Source organism: Poeciliopsis prolifica, unplaced genomic scaffold (assembly GCF_027474105.1).
Source record: "Poeciliopsis prolifica strain line A6 unplaced genomic scaffold, Auburn_PproV2 SCAFFOLD158, whole genome shotgun sequence".
NCBI lineage: Eukaryota > Metazoa > Chordata > Actinopteri > Cyprinodontiformes > Poeciliidae > Poeciliopsis > Poeciliopsis prolifica.
Genome location: NW_026562533.1, coordinates 375,727 through 399,227, shown reverse-complemented (window position 1 = coordinate 399,227; position 23,501 = coordinate 375,727). Strand labels below are relative to the sequence as shown.

Sequence of the window (23,501 nt, the reverse complement as noted above, 5' to 3'; positions counted from 1 at the left end):
CCCTGACCTTTGACCCTGAACCCAAACCCCAGTCCTTTCATGTCATCTCTTTTAGCTGCTTTACAAGTTGAGACTAGTGAGCTTCCTTTAAGGTTAAGAAGAATGAAATTAAAGTATATGTATTGGGTAAACCTCCAGATACATTATTATGGTCATCCAACAAAGGCTGTGCTGCAGGACTGCTGGGAACATCATAAATCTAACTATGATAGCATTGCATGGATTGGGGATATAAAAGCTCAAAATTTCAGTTTGCCTCAGTTTCAGTATAGTTTTACGATGGCCACCAATTCCACCAGGGTTATTTATCACACCAGTGGTTGATTTGCAATTGGGAACATTTCTTAAAAAGGGAAAGGCTCCAGAATGGAAGGCCATTAACAATGATTTTTTGAAAGATTTAAAGAAAGCATTTTTACAGATAAAGATGGATCTAAAGATCCAAATAGTGGCAGAACAAGAGCAGCTGTGAATATCCCACAGCATAAAGTCATGCTTAAAAGAACAGATCATATAGAGATACATATATAGTGAATTTATCTGCCTGCTTGATGATAATAATAAGGAAGCAAATAAATCTATAATTGCATCAGATAGTCAAGCTGCATTATTAAGTATAAAATTTGGCAAATCCTGTAGATTGCATTTATTGTTAAGTATTGATCACTTATTAGTTCAGCTACATCATAGGAAAAGTTTTGTTGGATTTGTCTAGATTCTTGCTCTTTAGATGGAAATGAAGGAGAAGATATATCAGCCAAACAGGGCCTGAAATCGGATTTTATTAACTTAAGTATAGCAAAGATGAGGGGATATCTATTTTTCCAAACAAAATCCTTAAAGTTTGGAAGGAGCAAAGACATGAATCATGACATTGGTAGACATTTCTAAAAATCAAAAGATTGTGGGGGGTAGTAAATGTTTTAGTGGAAGGCGGAAAGAAGAAGTAATGATATCTCAACATAGGATTGGTAATACTGGATTTAATAGTTCTCTTTTTCAAATATGTCTTATTAGAATTTAATAAGCATTCAGATGAACTTCAATACTAAACAGATAAGGAAAAAGATTTTCTATGATAAATCTTTTAGGAAATGAATCAAATTCTGTTAGAAGTCAAATAGATTTTTAAAAGAACACTAGGTTATTTAAAAATATATATGTGTGTGTGGCTGCATGTGAATCCGTATACATACATATGTTTTTAAGTGTGTGTAGCGTGGATTGCACACTCCATACACGAGGTCTTATTAAATTCATTGATGACCGCACTATAGTCCGGTAGGTGGCGGTAAATGCCTCTTAAGTAGGTTGCCACACAACAATAAAACATAAAAGAAGAAGAATGTAATTCTCTGTACTTCCAGCAGATGGCGGAAGCGGTCTACAGCATGTAATCGGCTCTTGTGAGCTTAACAGAGAAGAAGGCTACTTGCATCTGGTGAACTGATGGAAACGCGGTTCGTGTAAAACCCACTATAACTTAATTTTTTTCCCGTGGAAAGAGGTGAGGAAGACGCCATTAACAGATTGAATTATTCCAGGCAGTTTCCTGTTTCTTTATGAACTACCGACCAGCTTATCGCAGCTATTGGCCGTTTAAACGTCTGTAGCTAAACACCGTTAGCTGACTCGGGGTGTTCGGCCTCCCCTCTTCAATTCAATAGTTTAGAAATCCCCCTGGGTTCCAGAGCGGTTAGATTTCTGACAAAACTGATTAAAATAGTTAACTAAGATGTTTCTGATCAATTAGCATCAGGATAAAACCTGGCCTGTGTTTGTTTTGCAGCTCCAGGTGGAGCTGAGGAAGATGAGCAGCCCAAGCTTACAGCAGCCCAGCTTCCTGCTGGTGAGTCTCAGCTAACATCAGCAAACAGCTGCAGCTCAGTCAGGATGTCATGCAAAGCTCACTTGTGTCACTAATTAAATGAAAAAAGGGAGATGCATACTGTATTTGGTCATGTCTACAACATCATGCAGAGATTCCTGCACTGAATCTACTGAAAGTAAGGAGCTGATTCCTTGCAAGATTCTGGATTCCAGCATAAAAAAGCCTCATTGCTGTGATTTATAGATATTCACCAGTTAGAACTCTTTGAATATGATGCGTTTCAGCTGCTGAACATCTCCATGATGACCTTCCACTCTGTTACTGTCTGACTCCCAGCAAAGCAATCATTAGTCAGCATCAGAAATAACAGGGACCTTGTGGTAGTGGAAAGAAGAACTGTGGTGAAATAAGCTGCTGGGATAACCCCTGCCTTGAGACTTGAGAGTACTGTCAACAAATGTCCATTAAGAATCACCCAAAAACTCTTCAAATTGTTGTGCCAATTTTCTTCCCGTTTTTCTGTTTGTTACCGTGTTGTTTCAGGCAAATCTCAAAGCTGACGCCACCACCAAGCCTCTGATCCAGCGATGCCAGGACCTGCTGAAGATCATAGACGAGTATCCCGCGAAGGTACTTCAACGGGTTTACTTAGAGATGCACAAAGTATAAACATCGCTCCGATAAGTGAAACTAGGACGATTTTATCAACCGATGTTTTCATCTTAGTGATGACTATATATCTGAAGGTAATGTGATGATAATAGTGATGCAGCAAAGGATTGTGGGTGTTTTTATCAGTAGCGGCAATATTAATTTCAATATTTAGTAAAATTTTCCTATTGGTACACCCTAATTTTATTTGACGGTAAATGGACTGAACTTATATAGCGCGTTTGCAGTAATTTTGACCACTCAAAGCGCTTTACACTAGAGTGACATTCACCCATTCGCACACAAACGCACACAGACATTCATACACCGATACGCAGACTGGTTTGCAACTTAGGGTTAAGACGCTGGAATAGAACCTACAACCTTCCGATTGCAAGACGACAACCCTGCCACACAGCCACAGTCGCCCACAATTGAGAAACCAACCTGAAATGTTTTACAGTTATGAAACAAATTCCTGGTTTTCTTCATTTTAGTTTAGTTTTTTTTTTTTTTTACAAGTGAGAATCTGAAAAGTGAGGAAGTATCTTTTAATTCTTGGATGGGTATAAAACACAATTTCTAGTTGGGTTGCACTGATTTATCTGTACCAATTTCCTTAATTTTGAGAAATTGGTGATCGGCCGATACCTGCATGTGAAGCTGATCATATCTCCTTAGCAAAGGTCTAAAATGAAACACTGTCTTCTGCTCTGCAGTGAGAGGCTAGACCGTTAGCCTGTTTAGGACATTAGCTGTTCGTTGTGATGCATTTTGCTTTGATTTGAACCTGAGAAATCCACTTCCTGACCCAATCTGAATTTTGTGCGTCATCCGGGTCTGAAACCTAGCAATACTCATTCCACTGTTGCCAACTTGGCAACTTTCTTGCTGTATTTTGCAACATTTCAGACAAAAATTCTGTTGCGGCCAAAATCAGAAGTGCCAGGTCAATCAATTTTCAAAGATCTGCAATTATAACAGAAAGATTATATAGAGAAATGTTGAGCGTCAACATTTAGGAAATATTTTATTTGTAATCTATTTGTAATAAAGCAAGAAAAACATTTTATTTCATTTTTAAGCCTAAAGCAGGATTTTAATAACAACTGAAGGTGACATAATTATTTGAGTATGCCATAAAATGGACCATGTGTCTGGAAAATACCTCACCCCCCTTTAAACAGGCTGCAGCCAGAGAGCAAAGCTGGATTTTGAATCATATTTACTTTGTTCCAAACGTCTCAATTCCTGCGTACATGAAGTAATTTAGGGATGTTTTGCAGGAGCTGCATCTGATCTTCCCTGGCTGGTGGAGAATGTGTTTGGAAGTCTGGATGGGATCATCTCTGGCTGGAACCTGCGCCAGCTGCACTCACGCAGCAATGAGTTCAGCCTGGTTCTGGACTTCCTGAGCCCGAGGTAGAACCGGTTCTGACGTGCTTTCACTATAAAACCAGGGTTTCTCACTCCTCTGTGTTTCAGTGGCCCGATGATGAAGCTGGTGTACAAACTTCAGGCAGAAGAATACAAATATGAAGTTCCTGTCAACTATCTCCCGGTACGTCACAGTTTTCATCAAATTGTTGATGGTGGAAGAGTTGGAGTTTTTCTTATTTCAGGCTTAAAAATCAAACCAGATCCAATTTCCATCCATCCGTCGTATGTTGCTTATGGGTCGGGTCGTGGGGTCAGCAGCCTAAGAAGGGAGGCCCAGACGTCCCTTTCCCAGCCTCTTCTTCCAGCTCCTCCGGGGGAATCCTGAGGTGTTCCCAGGCCAGCAGGGAGACATTGTCTCTCCAGCGTGTCCTGGGTCTTCCCTGGGGACTCCTCCCGGTGGGACGTGCCAATTTCCAATTTAATGAAATTTTTAATTTTCAAAAAAAGAAATTCTTTTCAAGACATCACTTTTATTTCTATCATCCATCCTGTGAGTTTGACACTGGAGTAATAGGGTCTACAAGAATTTTTATTCATATGCTAGACTGTAGTCATAATATTAGCAGAATAACTTTGCATTCTTACCAGAAAAAAAGTCTTCAGATTAAGAGAAAAAAGTTTTGATAGTTACAATCTGATGTAAAGAAACAAAACTGTTTCCTCAAACATTTCAAAGTTCTGCTACTGATGAGGTTGTCATTTAGATCGTTACAAAAAAATGTTAATTCATAAATAAATTACCCAAACACTGCAACAATTTAAACAACTTGACTGAAAAGGTGCAGGACGAAGGACACGGCTCATATTTATGTCACATTAAATGAAACTACATTACCACTTCATAAATAATTAGAATACACAAAACACCAAAACCTAATTCTCTTGTATATGAATCACTAAACAGAAACATAAAAGGAAAGATAACACAATTTGAATTTGATATTAATTACCCTAGTAATCATCAAATATTATCAGTTACTTGAAAACCTGTAATGAATTACATTCTCATAAGTCCAAGCTTTCATCTTTACATAATTCAGAAAGCAATATATATTTTTATCAAATTTTTTTTATCTTGTTTCGTAAACTCACAAGCGTGTCGTAAATTATTATCATGGCAGCGGCCATTTTATTCTCTGCTGCACTGAGAGCAAGATGCTAATAAAACTTACTAGGCCTGCCGCAGCAACACCTTTTCCTAGACGATTAATTGTTCCAGTAATTAGATCAATAAATGATAATATTCTTCTTTTGAGATCATTTTCAAGTTGTATATTAATGATGGCATAACGACTCAAATTTACCTTCTCAAAGACCCATAAACGTAAAACATAAAAACCATAAAAACAAAGTGGGAATAAAAATTACAAAATTGTTAAAATACAAAATTTAATGATAAGAATAGAAATGATTGAGACAAGTCTAAGAATAAATTCACAAGATGATCAACTTTCTTCACTTTATTTTTGTCATTAGTTTTATTTTCTTAATGTTACAAATATATAGAAGCTGTAAAACGCACTGACCAAACAAAATGGCTGCCCCGGGCGATGACATCACTCTGAACCATCGAAACAAAAGAAAAAAAGTCCATATTTTCTAAAAGTCAAACCTTCAGAAATTTGTTCAATAAAAAGTATTGATTGCTGTGCCAGAATTACTGCAGCACCTTCCCAAATGTTTTTCTTTATACGCACAATATTTTAAAGGATATTAACGTAATGTGGTTTATAAAACAGGATATTATTGGAGGGCACGCACAAAACCATCATCTAATCCACGTGATCACAGCCTAACACGCATAAACTAAACCTAACCCTACTTGATATACACCAGGCACATGGTCTGACAAACTCTTTATGAATATAATATGTATTATGGGGCGTGCTGTGGTGCCATAGTGGTTTAGTACAAACCACATACGGAGGGAGGCCTTAGTCCTCAGCGCGGCCGACTCGGGTTCGACATCTTGCTCCGTCTCCTATTTCCTGTCAGCCTACCGTCAAAAACTACGGGCCACTAGAGACGCAAAAACACCGGAGAAAAAAATGAAAATAAACTATGATAATAATATTTCACTAAATAATAAGGACAGGAAAGCAAAGCCAAGCCGTGTGTGGAGAAGGAAGCTGATTCCCTTTATGTCTTTTATCTGAGACTCCCAGAGGTGGATGTGTGGCGACGTTTCCTTCATCTCTTCTCTTTCTGACAAATAATAAACTACATTTAACTGTTTAGCTAAACAGTTAAATGTTTTGCTGAACAGTCCAGCGTGGAAGATCACGCTCTGTCAATGGAGAATCGATGGGTGTCCCATCAGCAGTTCAAAAACAACAACAAAAAACATAACTTGTAAATATGTTTTCCTTTATGCTCTGATTGAAATCTCGAGCTACACAAAGTTAGTGCCGTACAGCTGCAGGCGACATCACGTTGTGGTTGATATGAACATAATGATCTAGCGGTTCATGTGTGTTTAGGGTCCGGTGAAGGCCTGCATCCAGGAGGGCGTTCTTCCCGACTGTCCTCTGTTCCACAACAAGCTGCAGTTCCCGCTGCCGGGCGTCCTGACGCTGAACATCGCTCTCAGTATCCTTACAGGAGCTGCTGGAGGGTTTCCTGGTCATCCTCACATTAACTTCAGTTTTCAAACTCTTTGTGATAACCAGAGGAAATGACTTCCTGGAAAATGAATTTATTCCTCAACTCTCTGCAGATCCTTTTGAGTTCTTCATGTTTAATTTGGCCCACTGCCTCATTGCGCCCAGGGTGAGTTTATTATCTCTGCGCTGATGAACTCTGAGCTTTTATCTTGTTTCAGATGTTTGGTTTTATTTAAAACTGAATGACATCTAGCGTCATTGTTGCTGCAACTAATGATCATGTTATTAATCGATTAATGTATCGAGAAATGGAGCAAAGGTCATCAGGCCGGTAATCGAACCTGTGATGTCTTTATGTTGGTTGTGCTCAACCACTGCGCCACCGCAGCAATCAGAAGCTTTTGTCACGTTGAAGGATTTTTTTATTTGCTACAAATTTAATCACTAAAGGAATTCTGATATCGACTTTGAGGAAACAAAATGTGTATTTTTTTTTATTTAAAACCAAATTACATTGTTTGATCTTCTGTTGTATTATTGATCTAGTTTAAAATAAGGGTACGTGATTAAATGAAAAATCTGCAGATTATGTTGAATTGATTAATGGATAGAATAATCGACTACTAAAATAATCATTAGTCTGGTATACAGATTGTGTAAAAAGATCTCAATTTTATGCAAACATTATTTTCCGTCTTCCTGATGCTGGGGGTGAAATCTGTTCTGAACAGACAGTGGGTGCTGGTGGTGGAGGCAGCATCATGCTTTGGAGTCATTTTTCTTCCTCTGGGATCTTGGTGTATTGGAGGGAATCCTCCAATATCCTCCCGCTGGCTCCTGGACAGACATCGGCTTTATTAAGAGACTTGAATCTCGAAAAGGAGCAACAACAAACGTGCGTGTGGTTATTTTTGTCTGTTGGCTGAAACCCTGCAGTCTGACTGGAGATGAACAGAGGAACTTTCCTCCATCCCTCGCCAGAGTAGTTGTGTTTTATCAACCAATCAATCAAGTTTATCTGTGTAGCACATTTACAAAACAAGGCAATTCAAGATTCGTTTCGTCAAAAAACACAAACATACAAAGTTGTTGCACATCAGATTATTGATGGTTGTTGAATTTGATTTGGTTCAAGGAGCTCTAACCAGCTGGGTTTAGCCTTAAAGGTGCTCAGTGTTTCAGCTGTTTTTCAGTTTTCTGGAAGCTGAATGCTGCTTCTCCATGTTTGGTTCTGGTTCTGCTCTGCATCAGAACCAGATTTGCTGCAGGTTGATCCAGCAGCAAATCTATAATTCATTCAATGATTGAAAACCTACCAGCAGTTTAAAGTCTGAGTGGACGGCTGTAGAAGGAGGCGGCGACTGTCTTCCTGGTTCTAGTCAGAGCTCCAGCAGCAGCGTTCTGCACCGTTGCTTTGTCAGTCAGACCTGCTGCAGGAATCAAAGCCCAGACAAGTTTCTCTGGATTATTTATTGATTTCCAATTTAAGCGATTATCTTGGTGCTTGTTGTGATTCCAGAACTGCCTTCAGCCGCAGCTCTGCAGCTCCACAGATACCGCTTACTTTGTGCTGGTCGACCTGTACCTCAAGTACTTCCTGCCCGTTGAAGGAAATGTTCCTGCGTCTCCGTTCACCGACTTCAGAGGCTCTGTTGCGGCTCCGTCGCCACGGTAACTGTTTATTTATCAGCTTTTAACACCTGAGGGTTTTTCTGGAGTAATCTAGGAAACGACGAGTGTTAAACTGAGCGCTCAACACGTCAGGGAGGAGAATTAATGGTAATGGTGAGAGTTTCCTGAAGAGGAAAATGTACAAACTGGCAAAGAATGAATAAAGAAATAAAGTGATGGACCGTCTGAGTTTGGTTTCATATTCTGGCTAAAGAAAAAGTCTCAGCAGCTCTACATCCAGTAACAGTGAACAGGCTGATGGATTCATGATGAATACTTTCAATATTTGGTCAATTTTCTCTCAGAGCTTCCAGTGTGTCGTTTGCGGGTCACGGCGTCCACAGCCCGAGTCTCCTGAAGCACCACATCTTCCACCAGCCGTCGGTGAACGCAGACCCTGCAGCGCAGGAGATCTGGAGGTCAGAGACGCTGCTGCAGGTGAGAATCGACGCTGCAGCTCCGAGACGCTGCAGCTCCGAGACGCTGCAGCTCCGAGACGCTGCGTCCGCGCACGGTCACACTCTGAATATTGTAGTTATCAATTAATCTGTCAATTATTATGATGACTATAAATCAAATAGTCACTGTAATGACTATTTGCTTAAAGGAAAAATTCTGCAGACTTTTCCTTTAAGCCTTTACTAAAGAATATTAAAATACATTAAGAGATGCACATAAATTATTAAATTCTTCTTTTAAATAAGTAAACATGCCATTGTCTAAAAGTCAATATCAGCATTTTGTGGGAAGTTTTGATCATTTGTAGCAAACAATGAAATATTGAGCATGAGAAAAGCTCAGCCTGTCTGCTGAACATCAGTGTAGAAATTCCTCTTATTATTGATAAACTGATTAATAACTGGTAGCCAAGGTGCTAATATATATTTTGTCCAGAATGTGAACCAGGTGGTGCTGAGGGTAGAACAGAATTAGAGACAAAGAATTTCTTTTTCCAATAATTGATTAGTCATGATTAATCGTTTCATCCCCAGTTCACAGATGAAGAGACTTTAATGTTTCCTTTAAATAACGTGAGGACGGAAACATAGTTGGAAAAAAGTTTTCAGAGATCATATTCATTAGAGATTAATGAGCTTAATTCAGCTCCAGTAGCAGCATTCACATCCATTGTAATTTCTGACCAGACACATTTGATTCGCTGATGTAAACAGACTCCAGTTAGTGAACCAGGCCTGACTTTTCTCGCCGTGTTTAACTGCATTATAATACAGCTGCTGAGTTATTAAGCAGACACCTGTTATAATAAGAAGCAGTTTTTCTAGACGTTATGATTTTGTCTGCAAATTTACGAATCTTTCGGATCTGGCTTGAAGAGCGCTAGAGTCTCTTCAAGCTAAAAGCTTCCATGCTGGAGAAATTAAAATCTCCAGATTTCTGCTGAATTCAAATGTTCTGTCCCTGATTCAGTTCAGGCCCTGGAAAAAACTATTGCTGAAACTTTTTGTCTGTGAAAGAAAACATTTTATTTCTGATAAACCTTATGCTCACAAACAACCAGTGTGGCTTCAGCGGTCTGGCTGTCCTCCGGGAAGAGAGGCGGGACGGAGCAACAGGGACCGATCTGAGATCGGATCCGTTTCTGGAGGATTTTTCCTCTAATATTTAGCGTTTTATGTCTTCAGATGTTTGTAGAGATCTGGCTCCATCATTACTCCCTGGACTTGTACCAGAAGCTGCAGTCTCCTCAGGTAAAGGTAAGGCGCTTTCCCTCGCCTCCCTGCATCCTGCGCTGCAACGCTGCATACATACCGGCCGTCTATTGGCTGATTCTGACCTGCTGATATTGAAATAATTCAATTAAAAAGCTGCAGAGAAGATCCTGCCCGTCCTCAAGGTGTGAACCTCTGGGTTCACACCTTGAGCCGGAATGGGTCGGATCGGGTCTTCGGGCCGGCGCAGCAGAAATCTCTGCTTCGGATCATTCAGCGGTTTAAAGCTGCAGCTGCTGCGGTCAGGAGTTGGGCATGTTCCTGTCGCTTGCCTTCCTCTGCATGCTGCATGGCACCTGAAGTCCAGGAAGGAACTTCAGCCTGAAGTTGGTTCTGATCCAGATGGCCTCAGCTCTTCATCCAATCACTCATGAAAATGCTGAGCAGAGAAAAGAGCACGGCAGACGATAAAGAATCAGAAAACACGGTGTTTCTGCTGCTTCTGGAGGTTTTCCTGCTCGGCTGCACCGATCGATCGCTTCGGCTGATCTTATCCACCTCAAAGGTCTGAAATCAGCCTCTGGTGACATTTTGCAGTAAAGATAAAAATCTTTTTTTCCTGTGAATCTGTTCAGACTTGATGCTGGAGTTCCTCTCAATAACACGCGTGGCCACCTGGACGGGAATCAATTCCCACTGACGTTTCCTCCCGGAGCAGTGCAGAAACTCACTGCTGGTTTCCCGTTTCAAAAATGAAACATTTTAAAGGCAGCTTGATTGCATATTTCAGAGGAAATGACCCGTCACTGCTCCGTTCAGAGGAAACGTCATCTGCTTGGAGTGGCTGGAAGGTTCTGGGTTGTTTTCACCGTTCACCAAACCCAGAATCTTTCAGCTGAGTCGGTTCTGCTCAGCCCAGGGACGGATTTTGAGGTTGCACTGCAAAAACACAAAATGTGACCAAGTATTTTAGTTTCTGGCACAAATGTCTTATTATACATGAAATACAACAAAAATAATACGTTTGCAGTCAGAGGTAAGAACTTGTTTAAGTCAAAAACTCTTTGTTATTCATGAACACATTAAAGTTTCACTGGCGCATCATTTCACTGAAACAATCTGCCGGTGGAACTAGAACGTTTTAAAATTGATATTTAGAAATGATTTACTGAAAACGAGGAGAACTGAGATATTTGGAATAGAAACTTGACAAAAACTATTTGGTCAGATTTTGTTTTTGCAAAGTGAAGCTGGTTTTATTCTGATTAGAGGAGTTTCTGAAAAACTGGAAGCAGGTGACCTTCAGGAGCTGTGAAGGTCGTCTGTCCGTCTCCATCACGGGGAAGACGGATGTCCAGCGCCGGTCCTCGGGCTGGAGTTCTGCTAGAACCGGATCTGGACTCTTCTGGTTTTTCTTCTTTAAGAGACAAATTGTTTTGTTCCTGCAGTCAATATTTTCTTCTTTTTGTCTCCTGTTGTGTTTTTTCCTCCTGAATATTTTCGGCCAAATATTTCTTTGTGGTTGCTCTCCTTCTGGTACCCCCACCCCTCTGTGTCCCCTTACTCCCCTCCTCCGGGTGAACAGCTGGCGCTGCTGCAGTACCGCCTCAGTATGTCCAGCATGCCGTGCCAACCCCTCGCCCCTCCTGGCTCTGGGACCCTCCACACCTACCAAGTACTTTTACCTTTTCACTCAGCAGTGCCCCCCTGGGGCCTCCTGGAGGTAAAGCTTCGGTCCAGGATCCTTCTCTGGTTAGCATGCTACGTTGGCATGCATGCGTTAGCTGCTGCTGCTGCATGAGGGGAGGCGGCTCGCGGTCCTCCACGCTTTCATGCCGACCCATAGCTTCAGCCGACAGCAGGGCCGAAACAGTTAATCTGATTTATCGATTAGTGAAGTCATCATCAACTAATTTAGGGATTGATTAATCCCTAGCTGGAGGAAACGGACTCTAAAAACGGCCATTTGCTGAAAGAAAACAATCAGAGCAGAAATGAAACCAAAGCTGGTCATAAAGATATAAACGTCTGTTCTAGAACGGCTCTCGTTCAGTTTTAGCTTCAGGTTCACATTCTGAAAAATGATCTCCTGTTAATCACCTTTGCGATCCAAAAAGGTGATTAACGCGTAATCAACAAGTAGTCTCCAGATCAGCTCTAGGCTATGATTTTAGAAGGAGTTTTAGCTGCAGATGATGAACCATTCAGTAAAGAACTGGTTTATTAATGACAGCTGGAAGTGTATTTCATATATTGTAGCTAATTTTCATTGTTTCCTTATTGCCTCAAAATAATAATCTGCTGCAATGAGAGCAAAAATCCAATAAGCTTTATGTATACTTTGCCGTGTCGCATTAGGAAAAGTTGGTGAAAATGGGAAAAATGTTCCTTAAGTTTACAGAAAAGTTTTTGACTTTTCTAAGAGAGGCAATGCACCAAGAATGAAAAGATGCTCTGACTTGGTGAGCGCGCCATCTGCTGGACGGTCTGAGCCTTGCCACAAGCAGCAAACTGGGAGTCGAAAAAAGTTCAAATCTCCAACTCGTATCACTGGTCCAAACTCCACTTCCTGTTTCTTCCAGCTGTGCGTAGGGTCAACATGTGATGACATCATGCTGTGCGAAGCCCAGGTGGTTGGCTCCAAATCAGCAGATGGAAACGCTTATAATTAGCATTTTCTTTGATGTTTTAAAAGTTTGCTTGAAATTCGCATGGCAATCGGACAGAAAAGTAGCTAAAGATTCAACTTTGTTTATCTGAAAATATTTCAATTTTTAAAACAATCGGATCATGTTTCTGTTTCCTGAAACTTCAGTGGTTGGTTTTCAGGAGCAGAGTCTCCAGATTTTGGGTCCAAGTTCAGGCCAGGCATATTTCAAAGAACCAGGTCAACATTGGTTTCATCAACCATAAAAGTCAGAATTAATCAAATTTACACAAAATTTTCAAAATTTGCAGAGAAAATAAAATAAAACCAATTCAGACAGATTAAGAGCAAAAACTTATGAGAGGTAGTGACTCTGTAATGAGATGAATGTCTGTTTTTGCATTACTGTAGATTGCAAAAACACTAAATCTTACAAAGCACTTTTTGTCTGGTTTCTGGTGCAAATATGTCAGTTTACTTAAAATAAGGCAAAACTAACTCACAGGTAACTTTTCAGCAAGATATAGCTGCTTATTTTAATTCAGTGATTTCTTCACCAAAAAGTTTGAGTTCAGCTGACCAATAATTTCACTTGTAAGCTTGGAAAACCTTTTTCCAAGCTTACAAGCAAAAGGATCCAGTGGACTTGGACGTTTTGGTCAAGGAATTACTGACTTTAAACACACTCCTTTATTTTGATGAAAAGTTACCTGTGAGTTAGTTTTGCCTTATTTTGACATATTTGCTGTATAAATGAAACTAAAATACTTGGTGAGGTTTTGTGTTTTTGCAGTGCAGTAAGTATGAGCGAGCCTTTCTCTGGCTGTCCGGTCCCAGCTTCATGGTTTGTGCAGAGAAGGATCCTCGACAGCAGGCGCAGTCCTGCAGCACGGCTTTGGATCTTTGGCCGCATTGCTTGCGTTGATGCATGGCGTCTGCCCGTCTTCCTGCTGTCGCTGCAAAGCGCATGTAATGTCAGTAACGACAACCATCTTTGCATGAGTTAATGTGTTTGGAATTGGCTGCAGATGGGATTGCTGCGGAAGATCAAGGGTTGCATCATGCTGCCTTAGCAGGAAGTGAGGTCACACTGCTCATCCTGTTGGATTTGATTAAAACAAAACTATCGACAGATTCTTAGAAGAACATCTGAAACGAACTTCAACAACTAAATAAAAACTAAATTTTCTGTTCTTAAAACATGTTCTGATCCAGAGTCGGAGAGTCGGGAGGGTTTGAGGCATGTGACCTCACTTTGGGGCGGGACCTGCTGTGATTGGCTGCTTTGTGGAGCTGGTGGAGATGATTGGTGGTGTGGATCGCTGTGACTGGCTGTGTTTCCAGGAGCCCTTCAATCCGTCAGAGGAGCACGTGTTGGTGGTGCGCCTACTGGTGAAACATCTGCACGCCTTCTCCAGCAGCCTGAAGCCGGAGCCGCCGCCCTCGCCAGCCCACTCCCCCCACACCAGCCCACTGGAGGAGTTCAAGAGGTCAGCGGCTCTGAAAGGCCCTGGCAGCCATGTTTACTGAGGGTGCAATTATATATATATATCAGAATATCTCGTAATTTCATGCCTCTAAAACGAAGGCCTTAAAAAGTCGAGCTGGCTCCATAGTTTCTTGCATCTGTCTTAATTTGGTGCAAATTTATCACCAGTTGGCTGGAAGCCGTTTGTTTTTACCACGGAGCCACTTCTGTTGCCGACCCAAAACACTTCAATGTGTTAACTTTGTTTAATACATTAAATTGGAAGATATTTCTGTTATATTGGTGTTTTGTTTTCAGATCAGTCGGGTGTTTAGGGTGAAACATTTCAAAACCTTTTGTCTAGTTCACCTTCACTTGTCTGTGCTGTAAAAAACGTTATAAGAAAGATGTTATTAATAACAGTATAAATGAGATGATATAATCTGAATTGAAACTCTAGTTTTTTTCTCCAAAGTGTTTTGCTAGAAAACTTTGAAAACCTCCTGAGAATTGTTAGAATTTTGTTGTGTGAAAAGTGAATAAGTCTTGCTAAATAATTTGGTCAAATATTGAGATGCAAGTTTGATTTGTGTGTGTTTGTGCTGCGCTGCTGCAGGGTGGTGGTGCAGCGCTTTGTGCAGCAGAAGCTCTACCTGTTCCTGCAGCATTGCTTCGGACACTGGCCGCTGGACGCCTCCTTCAGCCGTACGTTACCTCAGGATGAACCGCAGCGTTTCACTTATTACCAGCAATATAACATTATCAATCATCACTTTAAACCCAGTGAGGCTGAAATTAAAATATTTTTAGCAGAACTTATTGGTTCACTGAAGGTCTGAGATTAATTTAATGTAGGAAAAAGCTCAAACAACTAGAAAATTGAGATAAGTCAATATTTTCAGTATTTTTTTCACTCATTTCAGTGAAACTCATACTTTGTGAATTTATAAATACTTGAGTGAAATATTCCATTTTTATTTCTTGCATTTGTGACGATTTAGAGAATAAAACCCCAAAATTCAGTATCTCATAAAATTACACCAGATCAGTATTTTATTTTGGTCAAATATTGACGTTTTGAAACTAAAGCCTGGTCTGGGCTCCTCCACGCGGCGCCACACGGAGGAGAACTCACCTTCCTGTGCCTGGAGTCGCCATGATGATTGAAGCAGCTTTTGGGTCGGTACCAAGCCCCGCTGGAAAAGGAAACCAACTTTTACCATCCAGCTAGATGTTTCCAGCTCAAAGCTGTTGGTGTGAAAAACTCTAATGTTCTGCTAGACGGCTGCATTTCTTTGGACTTGAGAAAACCCAGAACCAGCAGATTGCCCAGATGGAGCTGACTGTGGAAGCTTCACTCTTGACCTCCAGCCTCTGGCACCTTGGTGTCCAGATCAAATACAAACTTTAATCTGAAAAGGAGACGTTTTGACCCTGGGCTACAGTCGGGTTCTGTTTCTCCTCAGAACCGGGTCCATGTTTTGGATCCGTCTGAGCAGCCTCAGTCCCACAGATTCCTGAAGCACCGTGGTGCTGGTGAATCTTTTCCTTCCACTAAACTTTCCATGACTACGTTAGAGTAATGAGACACTGAATCTATCTTTCAGAGGGTTTTCATTCTCTGAACAAAAATTTTTGAAATGAGAAGAATAAAGATCTGAGGTCAATAATTTGAGTGTCCTTTTTTTTCACAAAGACTAAAACTGTTGAACTTTTTCTCCATATTTTAATGTTTAATGATTTCTTGTCATGTTTCACTGAGGTCGAATGTAATGGCGATAAATGTCGTTCAGGTGTTGGAGACGTGGCTCAGCTACATTCAGCCGTGGAGATACACAGGAGAGAAGCCCAATGCCCAACCCGACCAGAACAGAACCGTGCCGGACAAATGGTGAGTGGACCTGCCCGGCGTTTCTGGTTGGTGCCGGTTCTGTTTGCTGACCGGACCTCTGCCACAGGGAGCCGTTTGTCCACGAGAACCTGCTGCTCTACACCAAGCTGTTCCAGGGCTTCCTCAACCGGGCCACACGGACCGACCTGGTCAATGCCAAGAACGCCTTGATGGTGTTCCGGGCCGCCAAGGTTCTGGCCCAGCCCAACCTGGCGGACATGATCCAGAGAGGTGAGGTCCATGTAGAGCAGTGAGTGATCTGGACGCATACATCTAGAATTAGAATGTAAATGTCAGTAGCGCTCTGCTCTCTCGGCCCGACCTCGGCTCAAACCGACCAATCACAGACCTGTCGTCTGTCGCCCAATCAGATGCTGCCGTGAAAGCTGCAAATACTGCAGCAAAAGTCCAAAATTAGGAACAAAGCAGGAGAATAAAATGCACACATGAATTTGTACTGATAATTGTTCTTAATATTACTTTCAAGTTTTGGAGAGTAAAAATGAAACTCAATCATTTTGGTCATCTTTAAGCTATTTCTATATTCTTGGACTTTGTCCAGTTGTCTCCTTGTATTTTTTAATAAACATGTTTCTCTATTGAATTTTAATAGTTTTCAGTTTTTGAAATGAGATTGTGAATTTTCTTGTGCTGTATTGAACAGTCGGTGTTATTACATTGTCTCAGTGTCAAATTCAAAAGCAAAAACTTTATCCATCAAAGTTAGTTTTTGTTGACGTGAGGCGTGGCGCTCCGACCGATGTCTCCGTTTCCATCCCGTTGGTCGGATCCACAGGGATCACAGACCTCCTTACACACACGGCTACAAACACACACTGCCTGCATGCACCGCCGTCGCTGGCATGTCGTCTCCAGATGTTGCTTCTATGTGCCAAAGTTTCCTAATGTGATATTTAACAAACCTAATGAAAATGGTAGCACCTCCTCTGTCTGTTGGCTTATTTGTCTGTTTATAGAAATGACATTTTGTTGTGATTCTGGGCAAAAATAAAAGAAAGCATTTCAATTCTTAAGAAATGCAGAATTCGCTAACCCAAGCATGTTTGCGTTTCTTATTCAAGTGATTTTATTGTCCTGCTTTGCTCCCAATTCAGGATGTTTGCTGCAGTACCGAGCGAGCGTTAGACATTTCAGTTGTAATTACTGTCTGTCAGCATAGATGTATCAACATAGATGTATCAACATAGATGTATCAACATAGATGTATCAACATAGATGTATCAACATAGATGTATCAACATAGATGTATGCTCCCAGATCCGCCTCACTGCGCTCCACCATAGACCAGTGGCTGAACAATCAGACCACTCTTTGTGTTTCTGCCGTTTCTCTCCAGGCGAGCAGCTGTTTCTGGAGCCGGAGCACGTCCTGCCCCACCGGCAGCCCCGCGGGTATCTGACGCCGGCTCAGGGGGGCAGCTACCTGTCGCCACGGCAACGGATGGTGACTGACACGGCGTTCAAGGTGAAGAGTCACGTGTATTCTCTGGAAGGACAGGACTGCCAGTACAAGCAGATGTTTGGCTCCGAGGTCCGAGGAGCGGTGAGTTACCGGCGTTTCCGCTTCCGGTCCGTTTGGTCTGGCAGGCGGCTAACCGTGTCGCCCTGCAGGTCATGAGGCTGATTCAGATCATCGCGCAGGCCCGCCACACGGCCAAGCGGATCTCGGATCAGTCCGGCGAGGCGGCGGCCGGCGGCTCCTTCCTGTCCTGGTTCAGACTCGCCTCCCCGGACCTCAGCAGCACGTTTCCCGGCGCCGAGCCCGAGGACAGCGGCGAGTACCTGAAGAAGACCCATGAGTTCCTGGACCGGGCCCTGGAAAACCTGTGTCATATCTTTAAGGTCCGGTCCGGTTCCTCATCCCTCAGGGAGTAGAACCGGGTCGCTGCCAGCGCCTCAAGTCTTGCCGTGTTTGTGTTGCAGCTGAACCAGAACCAGCTCGCCCAGCTTGTTGCCAACCTGAGCGCCGCGCAGGACGACGGGCGCGCCAACCAGCTGCCGGACTGCGTCCAGGGCGAGAACGGGCCGGTTCTGACGGACCTGGGCCGGAGGCAGGTTGGTACCCGACCTGGCAACAAGAGGCTGGAAGCCAAACTTTGGGTCATGCTGTTAAAAATAACTTATGAACGTTGGAGATTCTTTAGTTGGAACTGGGGAGCCATCCAGAACCAGAAGCCGGATCAGTCGGCCACCGAACAGAAGAAACTTGTCACACAGCGAGGAATGATCACAATCGCAAAAATAATAAATTCAGTTAATGGACAAAACAGCCCAACTTTACAGCTGAATTCTTAAATAATGAATAGTTACCAATGGAAAAACAAACGTGTGTGTGTGTGTGTGTGTGTGTGCGCCCACGCAGATCATAAACGGCCTGCGCCGCTTTGAGGTTCAGTACCAGGGTGATCCGGAGCTGCAGCCAATCAGGAGCTACGAGAGCGCCCTGCTGGTCCGGCTGCTCTACAGGGCTTCATCTCTGCTGAACAACAGGGTGAGTCCAGTCTGGGTTTTTGGAGCATCTGTTCTGGGTTCTGGGGCGAGTCAATCAACTGAGTCCATTTGGAAGAAAGAACCTGGTGGATCTTATCAAAGCTTTTTTCTCATTGAAACGACTTTTTCCTCTTAACTTTAAAACAATTTTCCAGTAAAATTTTATTCTTTCAATGTTCTGATTACATTCTCGTAATTAAACTGAACTTTTCATAGCCTTGGTACTCCGTCGTGCAGAAGGGCCGATTGAAATTGAAGCGTTTTTATGAAAATATATTTTCTTCTTTGTAATTTCATTTTTGGAAGGGTTTTATTTTTTGACCAGTGAGAATAAATTCCCGTTCTGATCAGTGATTGTTTCTCTCTCAGCTCCAGGCCCAGATGGGTGCTCTCTGCTCGCGCTCAGACTTCCTGGGTCGACTCCCGGCGATACCTGACCGACTCGGACTCCTGCGTGCAGCTGCGGCGCAGCCCGATGTCCCGACGGGCGCTGGAGCGCCGCCAGCAGCCACGGCTCAGCCTGCGGCCGCTGGCCAGCTACCAGACGCTGTTGCTGCTGCTACTCTTTTACTCACTAGGGGCGCTGCTGTCATTAGGGCCGCTCTGCAGTACAGCCCTGCTCCTGACGGGGGCGCTGCTGTATGGTGTCCTGATGACGCTCTGTGCTGAAAAACTGAAAACGCAATAAAACGCCAAATAGCTGAGCTTCTGACTTGGTTTAAGCTCTACTGCGTTAGTGTTAGCATGAACCACAGCTCACTCCGGCATTTTTCTGATGTAAATACTTCTTTATTTTGTCCGTTGAGCATCTGGAAACGGATGCAGGCCAAAAGTTTTTAAGTGAATAAAGTATTTTTCTCAGTGAAAACAAGAGTTTGTGTGAGAAGAGATTTATTTCAAAGGGGATCTGTTCTGCGGTAAGAAGGCTACTTCAATTAGCCTTGATAGTTAGTCACTGAAGTAACTTACCTGCAATCTACTAATACCACAAATGCATAAGGGATGATGGGCCTGATCAGAATCTGAATTTGTGGGAGCAACAACAGAGGAAAGGGTAGAATTTAATATAGAGAACTTTATAGAACCTTGTTTAAAAGTGAGTATGTCCACTTATGAACATACTCATGAACTTTTTAACTTTTTTATTTTTAAATCTTATTGAAGAATAAATAAGATGAAGTTTATTTATACCTTTTAATCGCTGTAGAATAACATGAAATAAATATTAATTTTTGCTTGAGATTGTAACTGGGTTACACAAAATTTACATTTTGCACAGTTTTTGTGTTTCTATTTGGGTGTCTAAGTAAGGTAAAGTAATTTATAGCACATTTTCAGCAACAAAGCAATTCAAAGTGCTTTACATGTGTCAAAGGAAATGCAAACAAAAGTAAAGTAAGAGAAAAATAAAAGTATATGACTACATATTGGTTCCCAATATTTAGAATGTATGAGACTTTATAAACTAGTTGGGGTTATGAATTTACTTTATAACTAGTGATAACTTCATTGATCTGATAAAACTAGAAGTTGGTTCTCCCTGTTTGGTTCTATATAGTAGATGGTCCTAAATGATGTCCTAAGGTAAAGAGTCGTTTCTTTGGATGAGTTTTTCTGCATTATAAGTTTTTTTCTAATTCCTTCTCTGAAATTAGGAAGTACTCCATAATTTATAAGCGAGAAGGAATTTCTCTGAAAAAACGAATTGGAGTTTCTCGGCATAGAAAGTATAATATTGGTTTAAATAGTGAGTACTCCACAATTTATAAAAGTAATCAAATAAACCAGACAGGCAGGGCAAGGACAAGACACATCAGGGGAAGTATGCACATCTAGCAACATTCAGATACATGAGTGAAAGGTGGTGACATTAAGTAGTACATCTGTTTTGTGTGTGTGTGTGGTGCATTTGTATGACTGAAACCATGCAGTCCTTGGGACCACTCTGCTCAGGAGAGAGTCATGTTCACCTGTCTTCCAGGAGATTTGAGATATCCAGCCAGCCGAGGCTAACACAAGGGAGCCAGTTCACATACAGAAAGCTTTAGGTCAGGTAGATTTTACATTTTAATCTGCCTTAAAGTCTCACAGATCCATCTTTGTTCATCCCAATTAGTGTGGCCACCCCAGCGGACCGAAATCAGCAACTTCTCCGAGATCCATTCCTTCCTGCTAGAGAGTTTTAGAGTCTGCAGCTGAACTCCGAATCTCAGCAAGAATCACATCCAACTTGTGTCTCCGTCCCACAGCCTGTTAGTCTGAGTGTTCCCTCGTCGGCTCAATCCATCACAAATTTGTTGATATGCCAAGTATGCCAACTCCAAACAGCAGAAATTCTGTTATCATGAATCCAAATAAATTCAGGACGTATCCCGTCAGGTATGTCCCTAAAGGACAGCCTCTCCTCTGCCCAGTCTTCTCATTGAGAAAATGTTATCAATTGCATAGAGACCGGTTGGCCAGATCCATAATTTGTAGATTTAAATGATGTGCAAAGAAAGGCTCCACAAAGCAGCGCAAAACAGAGCAAGCAGGGCAGGAAGGGAACAGAAGAGAAAATGTCTGTCTTCACTGAGAGCTAGAGAGAAAGTCTCTAAAGACGATTACAAAGTCAGCCTTCGATCAGCTGAAGAACATATCCAGGATTAGAGGACTAATGTCTCAGCCAGATCTAGAGAAACTCATCCATGTGTTTATCTTAGTCACATTGATTATTGCAACAGCGTCTTCACAGGCCTGTCCAACAAATCAATCAAACAGCTGCAGCTGATCCAGAAGCTGCTGCTCCTGTTCTCACTAAAACCAGGAAGATAGAGACATAACAGCAGTTTTAAAGTCCCTCCACTGGCTCCCTGTAGCTCAAAGAATAGATTTTAAAATACTGTTGTTAGTTTATAAATCACTGAACGGTTTAGCACCACAATACATCAAAGATCTGCTGTTGTTGTATCAACCTTCCAGACTCTCAGGTTCTGGTTCTGGTTCTGCTTTGCATCCAGAACCAGAACCAAGAGAGGAGAAGCAGCTTTCAGCATCTATGCACCAAACTCTGGAACAAACTTCCAGAAAACTGTAAAACAGCAGAAACCCTGACTTCCTTTAAATCTCAACTAAAAACCAGCTGATTAGAGTTTGATTAGAAATGTAATATGTAACAATATATTGTTGATTCCATGATGCATGACTTTGTGTTTATGATGTAAAACACTTTGAGATGCCTTGCTGCTGAAATGAGCTATACAATAACATTTGATTTGATTTGATTTGATACTGCTTCTAGAAACAAATCGTAAAAAAAGAAAGAAAAAGAGACGTTTTCTGGCAATAGAAGTTGTTTTGATGTCTGGAAAATGAGCTGTTTCAAAAACCTCTGGCATGTAAAGTCACAAATCAGCAGACACTGGAATGCCTACCAACCCTTGTTACCTAGCAACAAAGCTTGGTAACAAGGCATTTGGCCAGCAGCCATTACAGCCACTGCTGTACAATGGCTGCTGGAAAAGACGAGTTTTGTTGTTTTTACCATCCAGAGACCATTTTCTGCATTCTGCTTGATGGTGCAGGAGGCTCCACTTCTGCTTTTCAAACATGTATGGTTGTGTAATGGCCCATCTGTTTGCAGCCATTTTGATGCATGAGTGTAAACGTTGAGTTTGGGGTTTGGCCAGCAGCAGCTCTTTTGGATATAAAGTGACAGAGACCCTAAAGCTCAACCTGGGCACCGACTCTGCTGGATCCCAGAGAACGTTCCACAGTTTCTCTGCATTTCTTGGTTCTACATCAGAAACAGCAGGTTTGATGTCATCCCTCTATGGCAAGCTGTTTGAACATAAAATCAGTAAGCCTGACTGATGATCTGTAGTTACATTGCAGATAACTAAAAATGCATATGAACTAGACACACTTTGACTATTCAAAATGGTAATTTAAAGATATCTGCATTTGCATTTTGACGAGTCAAAATTCCTTTCAAGATATTTCAAATTATGTCACCGGGTCTGTGTTGACGGGACACGTATCCATAGTTACAATTTAACTATGTATTAATGTAATCATAACTAGTCAAAATTACATTTTTAGATATCTGATTTAAGAATTGCATGCAAGGCCCCTTTGTGCTGTAAATAGTTGAATGCAGAATTTTAGGTCTCCTGCACAAAACTGTCTGTAAATCCACAATGTAGAAAGAGCTCAGCAATGTGGACAAAGAAAAGGTTGCATCTTGAAAAATCTGACTGAACTTTCAAAATGCTGTCAAAAGTCTGACGTTTTGACAAAATACTAATTCAAGATATCAATAATGACATTTTGACGAGTCAGAATATTAATTTAAGATATCTCAAATCGAAAAGTTGTATAATTAAATGTATCTAATTCATTTTGAGATATATTAAAACTAATTTAAGATATTTTACCATTCAGAATATCTCTAGTTTAGTTTTGCTTCATTATTTGCTTTTAAGAAAATATCCTTTAATCTTCACTCGTCGATTCCACATGTCTGCTCTTTATAAATACATTCACGATATCTTTAATTAGAATTTTTACTAGTCAAAACAAAATTAGAGATATCTTGAATTTACTTTATAACTAGTGATAACTTCATTGTATGGACTTGAAATATGCTTAATAGTCAGTAATTCTTTATAGATATCTTGATGGTAAATCTGACATAATTTCTACTTGTCAGAATCTAATTAGAGACATCTTAATACGTCATGAACATATTTCAGGTATCTGGAATGTAAGGGAGATAAAAGCAAATTTATGTTCAAACAGCCTGCCGTAATCCCAAAGGTTTCCTGCTGAAGTGACCTCTTTCTATCTGAGTGACAAGCTGCTTCTCTCTCGTCTGTTTAGGTTGCTGAAACATTTTCCAGCACTTTTCCTCTTCAGTGTAAAACTATGGCAGTGTCCAAACTTCCCCACGTTCAGCCAAAAGAACTCACTGGCCTAAACAATGAACAATTTGTAAATTAAAATCACAAACATTCTAAGGATTTTTTACTTTTAAAATAAGCTCAAATCGGTTTCATATTTGAATTAAAACCGATTTTAAAAATAGGAAATGGATGTGTATATTATTTCAGGTCCAAAACCTTAAATAAATAAAAGAAAA

General features: G+C 41.3%; 1 protein-coding gene across 1 annotated transcript; it reads left to right on the top strand.

Annotated features, from left to right (window-relative positions):
• Positions 1-1,380: 1,380 nt before the first annotated feature.
• On the top strand, positions 1,381-19,255 carry LOC129356160 (sphingomyelin phosphodiesterase 4-like). The gene is given in 22 exon segments (XM_055025765.1): positions 1,381-1,507; positions 1,790-1,849; positions 2,375-2,461; positions 3,769-3,781; positions 3,784-3,904; positions 3,968-4,043; positions 6,403-6,511; positions 6,639-6,691; positions 8,045-8,196; positions 8,502-8,634; positions 9,840-9,911; positions 11,452-11,589; positions 13,858-14,003; positions 14,598-14,686; positions 15,734-15,872; positions 15,940-16,103; positions 17,230-17,435; positions 17,504-17,734; positions 17,816-17,947; positions 18,255-18,383; positions 18,752-18,801; positions 18,803-19,255. Coding segments are annotated over 21 exon segments (2,547 nt in total). The 5' UTR covers positions 1,381-1,507; positions 1,790-1,810; the 3' UTR covers positions 19,071-19,255.
• Positions 19,256-23,501: the final 4,246 nt, after the last annotated feature.